Below are 7,243 nucleotides of genomic sequence, written 5' to 3' on the forward strand. Positions count from 1 at the left end.
AGTAGCTGGTAATGGAGGAAGATAAACTCCATCAAAGTGCATGGCAATGACAGAATGGTATAACAATGGCTCTTATTGTTTTACTGATAATGGAAAACTATTCTGTGAGTAGGAGCTATAACAAACTACTAGGAAGGCTGCAGAAAGTAACTACTAGGAAGGCTGCAGAAAGTACAGAAGTTGCGCTGATAAGGAGAGGATGATCAGACTTCATAAACCAACAGATGATGGAATTTGCTGCTTACGTGAGGACAATAAAATTGAATCCCAGCTACATCTATTTGTGGAATGTAGTTGAACAACCAAGCTGCATAAATGATTGAAGACCTGGACAGTTTCATAAGAAGGGGGATGACGCAATGTTTAAGAAGGATCAAAGGTAGGCACTGGAAACCAGTTCAAGAAAGAGTATAGAAATTGGATTTTTTTTTTCTGTTTGACCTGTAGACTTCCTCGAAGGTGGCTTAAATCTAGAGTGCCCTTTAGGTGTAACTATTTGGTTGTTATGGTAATTCTTCACAGTGCACCAAAAAAGAACAAAAAAACATTTAACATGCTTATAAAGATTGGAACTTCAGTTTATACTAAAGCAAAGCAAGGATGTATCTTAGCACCCTTTCATTATTCTTACAAGTGGGAATTGCCTCAAATTCCTTAGGCAAAGGATAACCGAACATCGATGAACTCCTCAATAGATATCCATACAGAAAACTTCTCTTGATAACACAGATCTGTCTTTGGGAGAAAGACAATTCCTTTTCAGCAGTTCAGAACAGAACAACACATGAATTCTTTTGCAATTTATACAAAGTTTGCATTCATTGACTCAAACTACAAGTATTATTGGATTTAGACATTATAAAGATAACAAGTTGACCTCATCATATTGAAGCAAAGGCAGAATGTTGGCAACCCTTAATCTTATTAGTACAAGTAGGAATATTCTCAAATTCCTTAGCTGGCAACTTTTCAGACAAAAATCCAACATGAAATTCAATCATCTGAGACTCATCATCAACACTAATCCCAGTTACAGATACCCATACAAACAACTTCTTTGCTTGTATTCCAGTGACATCAGAGACAGATCCATAACTCAACTTCCCTTTAATATCTTTTTGGTAGTAAACAAGCTGATCTTGAAACTGTACATAACATGGATGTGTAAGTTTGACAGTAAAAGAACCGTCTTTTGTGGAAATAGTGTAGGATTTCACATTGTTTGGGAGAAGACCTTTTGGAAGATTGTAAAAAGGAAGGAGATCATGAACATCATCATCTTTATTTGAACGGCTAAGATTGAAGGATAGACAAAAGATGAAGAAGAACAAGAACAAAAGCTCTGACTTTGGAGAGAATAAGGCCATTATTGAAGCAGAGAGAGAGAGAGAGAGGCAGAGGAAGACAATTAATAATGGGACAATCAAGAGGCAAAATAGAATTTCATTACGTAGTTAGAATGTCATTTTCCCAAGGAATATGAATAATGCATTGAATCAAATAATCCTATGGGCACATAATGACTCAACGGTGTTAGCTAATGTTAGTTCAGTTTATTTAGGATACTGCATTAATTATTTTAACAATCATTGTTTATTTAGATTATGTTATTAGTGTTTGTTTAGGAGTTCTCTTAGTATATTCTTCAGTACTTATTCAATATTTATAAGTAAACCCAAATAATGTTTAGTTATTTATTATGTAGAAGTTGAGTGTTTTTTCCCCTCTCTTTTTGGAGGAACTAAAGTTTTATAGAAGTTTAAATGCTTTATTGAAAGGCAGGTACATAAAATATTATGTTGTATTTGGAGTGTGAGGTAGACAACTTATTTAATTCACTTATTTTGAACTATGAAAAAAAATTCCAACAATTCAATCAATATGGACAGGCAAGAGGAAGTAAAAATATTAATGATTGCTTTCACGGTTCAAGCTCAAAGACAACCTACCCTACTCTATCACTTGCTTCTATTTCTTTCTTAAAATAAATTGAAGACGATTAAATTTTAATTAGAAAATTGAATTATTATAAATAGATTTAAATAAGTGGAAATTATTGATTTTATCTTTTTTACAACGAGATAACAATACTATATATTCTTGAAAGTCTGCTAAATAAATATATATTAAACAATAGTAACTCAAATAGTAGAAAACATAAACCATAAAATTGTATAAAAACATTTAACCTTTTAACAATAAACAATAAGTTAAACTAACATCATTGCTCTATGAATGTGTACGAAATTTTTTGGGACTCTATAAGACATGTTCAATTATTTTTGGACTCCACAAAACGTGTTCAATTTCAATCAGGATTCTTGGAGGCTACTTTCTAAATCTTAGTTCATGCCTATATAAATGATATTATACTCTCTGGCATCTCAAATATTCCGCAAATTCATGAAATATTCATAGAGAGATCAAAATCAAAAGCATCTAAGTTTGAGAAATACGCCACTAACTGCCCTCGAATCATGGATAAATCAACTATCAGATTTGTAGTCACAATCTTGATGAATAAAATGAGAAAAAGAAAACACAACAAAAACATTATAATAGTACAAACATATAATATTATAACAATGATTAGAGTATAACATTACTTCGAAGGCTCTGTTCTTGAAATCTACAACCAAACACATTAGATTAGGTTGATAAAGAATACATACACCTAAAAGATACATATAAATCAATTGGTTGCAGAAACACACTCTCCCCTATACATGAGACCTATTCTTTAACACATCCATCCACCTACCATGGACTTGCAGTGGTGCACCGTAAGCCACAAAAAATGATGTTCAAGATTTGGATAGTAAATAAACAAAAAAAATCGATCATTGGATGCACCGAAAAAATTAAAATCAAAATACATAGATAGTTCCTCCAGCGAATAAAGAGAAATAAATGGGACAAAGTTTAATCAATTATCTAGACTTTTCTAACGATTGAAACTGTATAGGAATGAACCAAAGGCAAAAACAAGCAATCAAGAAGGCTGGAAGTCGGAAATTATACAAATAGACATAGTTCATACTACTTATAGGGTCAAATAGACATGGTTCATTCTACTTATAGGGTCAAAGAGTACAAGGTACACATTTTTCTGGCAGCTTCAGATATGTAGTTAGTTCAAAAAGACAATTTGAATACATCATAATGGATATTTTCATCTCTCATTTGCTCTTTGAAAATTAGATGGGAAAATGGTATCCCATCGATCTTTGCTTGGTGTATTCACTTTCATGAACACTTTCATCTACTAAAAGGATGGTCTTCAGGAGTAAAGGTGCAGAGCCAAGTATAAACCTTACAAAGAGCAATTCGGTTTTTAAACCACGGAATGCCACTATTTTCAGTTTCTTTGAGATAATAATTAACAATACTTATTACACTATTAGAATTCACACCAAAGAGAGGATAAAAGAAAAACCTACGGTTAGATTCATGCTCTGGGAATTGACATGAAATATAGGACTTCCAACATATTTTGCACAAAATAAGCCAAAAATATTTGACGAAATATGACCTAAAAATAATTGGAAAAAAAAAAAACAACCTATTAAAAAAGAAAACTTTATCCAACAAGGCTAAGACTAACCCAAAATTTACTGATTAAAATCATACTATAAAATAAGAGAATTTCAGAAATAGCAAAGATAATAACAAATAGCTAGGGTAAGCATATACAAATTCTGGATTTATACAATCAGGAACAAAATTATACAAATTCTGGATTTATACAATTAGAGACCAAATTATACAAATTCTGAATTTATACAATTAGGAAATCGAATAGCAAATTTTTGCAAAACTGTAGCCACAAATTAAAAATAATCGAAACTTATAGCTATATTACATAATATACTCTAGATGTTTGTCATTTTTGTGTAATTTACCCAAAGAAGATATAATATTATTTTAATAGCAAATTTACACGGTTTTACCTAATTCCCTATTTCACGTATAAATAGAAATTGTATCTGACTATTTTTTTCTCACATTTCTCTCATTTATATTATCTCTATTTCAACCCCGCGTCTTAACTCCACCAATTTAACACGATTCATTTCAATTTCTTCTAGTTTAAACTAGATATTTTTTAAATTTGCATTTTTGTGATTATTCATATCATGTAAAAAAATTATTTCACAGTAAATACATCTACATATTTGTTCTTCCAATTCTTCTTTTCCAAGTACAATTTTCAATTATCTTTTTAGGATTTGTGCTAAGGTTTCACAAATTCTCTATCAATATTGGAGTTTAGTATACAAAAAATTGGGGTGATTGTACTAGCGCTATGATAAGAGTATTGAAAAAAGCAATATTGTTGTTGAAGAGAAGTCTTCCCGAAAGATATCATGATGCACCATGTGTGCGAAAAAGTATCATGATACATCATGTATTCGAAAGGTATCAAGATAAATTTTGAAATGTATCTTTGATACATTATGTATAAGTATTATGACACATCATGTATTCGAAAGGTATCATTAATACCTCATGTATCATGTATCCTAATTAAACGTATCATGATATACATCATATATCTTAAACATATCATGATACGTTATGTATCTTTAAACTTATCATGATACATCATACATAGTTATCAATTACTCAAATTATGCAAGATTTTTTTATGAACACCAAGTGTATCATGATATACATCACGTATCCTAAACATATCATGATACATTATGTATCCTAAACTTATCATGATAATTGATACATCATACATAGTTATCAATTACTCAGATTATGTGAGATTTTTTTTGCTCATTAATTATTTGAAATAGGATAATTTTCCCATATTTGAATTCTTCTTTTGACTTGTACAAATATGGACTTTTGCTTAAGCAACTCAAGAGAAAATTTTAATATCCACTTCATTTCAACTTGAATATATATTTTTTTTAATTTTGTATACAGTCACAATCAAGGCCGGACCTACGTAGGGACTCCCGGGTGCTCAAGCACCTATTAATTTGTATCGAATTATATATATTTTTATAGAAATTATGAGGAATAGTATAAAATTGAACAACGAGCACCTATAGAATAAATTGTTTGATTGGCACAGTGGCTATTTGTGGGTGCCTAAGGTCCTTCAAATGGTTTTGCGTCTGGGTTTGATTCCCAATTTTGCTACTTTTTTTTTTTACCTAAAATAAGTTTTGTTCTAGACTTTTTATAAATTACCATACTCATTTTGCAAATCTTGCAGATTTGACTGGTTATTAGACTTTCCTAGCTTGATCTTCGAGGAACCTCAAACATGGATCTCTTAAATAATTTGTTGTACCATGATTCCCGCCTTTTTCTGGCCTTCGAAAAATACCCTGGAGTTCCTCTCAAACCAAATATGGTATATAACTCCAGCTGAACTCATCTGGTATATCTCTGTTTGTATGTTCTGTCCAGTTTCATCTGTAATTGTTCATTGTTTCTCCTCTCAACAAGTACGAGGACCTCTAGGAATACCCTGTCATTGTAGCAGTTTGCTCCAAATCCACCCTGAGTAAGTACATTCAAAGAACAACTGATTATGATTCTCATTAACCTAGTTACATAGAGGACATGAAGCTAAATCTAATGAACACTGCTGTATTAATCGATCTCGGGTAAACAACCTCTCCAAGATAACAATTTGTAATATGAATATCCACTTTAGACATCCGAATGTCTAAATTGTTACATATAAATCTCCTCCAATAAATTTAATACCGATTAAAAAAGAACTAAAAGGAAAACCTAAATTTAGCCAAAAAGAGAAATAGATATCATCATATCAAATATGTATTGTCAATTTAAATTTAAATATGTAGAATGATTTAAAAAAGGCCTATATTACAAACAAAAAAAAAGAAAGAAAGAAAATATATATAAGAGCAATATAACCAGCGGCAAAACGGATGTAAACGGCTCTGCAAATAAGTGAAGCTTTCGATAGAAACAATAAGCAGAGCTCAAATTTTGTGCATACTCTTTTTGTTGAATTATACGTCAAAGAATGAAGCTTTCGATGAAACGTTTGCTAACCAAAATGAAATCTGAAGCTTCTCATCGACGCCCAAAACGGAGGAGACTGAGAAAGCGTACTGAAATTTCAAGCAAAGATTCAATGGGGTGTTTGCCAGAAGAACTGATCGAAGCAATTCTTGTAAGGGTTCCAGTTAAATACCTCTTACAGTTCAAATGTGTTTCCAAAAATTGGTTTAATTTGATTTCCAGTCCTGAATTTGTGAAAACTCATCGTAATTTTTCTGCTAATGATTACACCCGCCATATATCTCTGTTACAATTTCGGGAAGATATTAAATATTGTTATGTTAGCTCTTTATTTCATAACTCTGTTAATGAGGCACTTGATTTGGATTGTCCCATGAAAAATCCACCTCAACGTGTCTATATTTTGGGTTCTGTTAATGGGTTGGTTTGTCTTGCCGATGGGTTTAGTGGGTTGGTGCTATGGAATCCATCAATTAGAAAGTTCAAGAAAGTGTTCGGCTTTGTGCCTACACAAATGAGTGAATGCTGGTCCAAGTGTGGTTTTGGATATGATGAGGTTCACGATGATTATAAGGTAGTGGGTATTTTTAGTAGCATGATTAAGGCCAATTTCGAGGCCGCGATATATAGTTTAAAGAGTGATTCTTGGAGAACACTTGAAGATTTTAAACCTGGGGTGAGTTACTGTGGTGAGGCTAAATTTGTGAATCATAAGCTTCATTGGATTACATTTCGTAGACGTCGTATGCGCATCACGTCTATTGATTTGGTTGATGAGAAATGGGGAAAGTTGGAGCTGCCCAGCTACAACAAAGGACGAGATTTGAAGCTTGGAGTGTTGGGAAGTGATCTTTCGGTCCTCTGTAATAATGATGAGAGAACTCACTCGGATGTGTGGGTAATGAAGGAATATGGAGTTAAAGCGTCTTGGACAAAACTGTATACCATCAGGTATCCTGAGAACTATGAGCTTTCTCCGCCCCTTTTCACATATAATAAAGGTGAAATTCTGCTCGCGTTTAAATCAACTTTCGCGATATACGATCCAAAGAATGACTCTCTCATATATCCAGAGGTTCCTAATGTTGAGGTTGCTGGTTTTTACAACAGAATTGAGGCGGAACTTTGCATTGAAAGCCTAGTTTGTCCGGATTTACCAAACGAAGATTGAAAGGTGTCAGAACTCAGGTGAATGACTGTTGTAATAGTTAACAACGTGTAAGTA

At 32.5% G+C, this 7,243-nt stretch overlaps 2 protein-coding genes across 2 annotated transcripts; one reads left to right on the forward strand and one right to left on the reverse strand.

Annotated features, from left to right (window-relative positions):
• Positions 1-560: 560 nt before the first annotated feature.
• Positions 561-1,414, reverse strand: LOC125868489 (uncharacterized). Its single transcript, XM_049549120.1, has one exon. The coding sequence runs from the start codon at positions 1,365-1,367 to the stop codon at positions 882-884; it is 486 nt and encodes a 161-aa protein (XP_049405077.1). The 5' UTR covers positions 1,368-1,414; the 3' UTR covers positions 561-881.
• A 4,638-nt stretch (positions 1,415-6,052) lies between these two features.
• On the forward strand, positions 6,053-7,189 carry LOC125868973 (F-box/kelch-repeat protein At3g23880-like). The gene has a single exon (XM_049549529.1). The coding sequence runs from the start codon at positions 6,053-6,055 to the stop codon at positions 7,187-7,189; it is 1,137 nt and encodes a 378-aa protein (XP_049405486.1).
• Positions 7,190-7,243: the final 54 nt, after the last annotated feature.

The sequence above is a fragment of the Solanum stenotomum genome, chromosome 6, assembly GCF_019186545.1.
Source record: "Solanum stenotomum isolate F172 chromosome 6, ASM1918654v1, whole genome shotgun sequence".
Classification (NCBI taxonomy): Eukaryota; Viridiplantae; Streptophyta; class Magnoliopsida; order Solanales; family Solanaceae; genus Solanum; species Solanum stenotomum.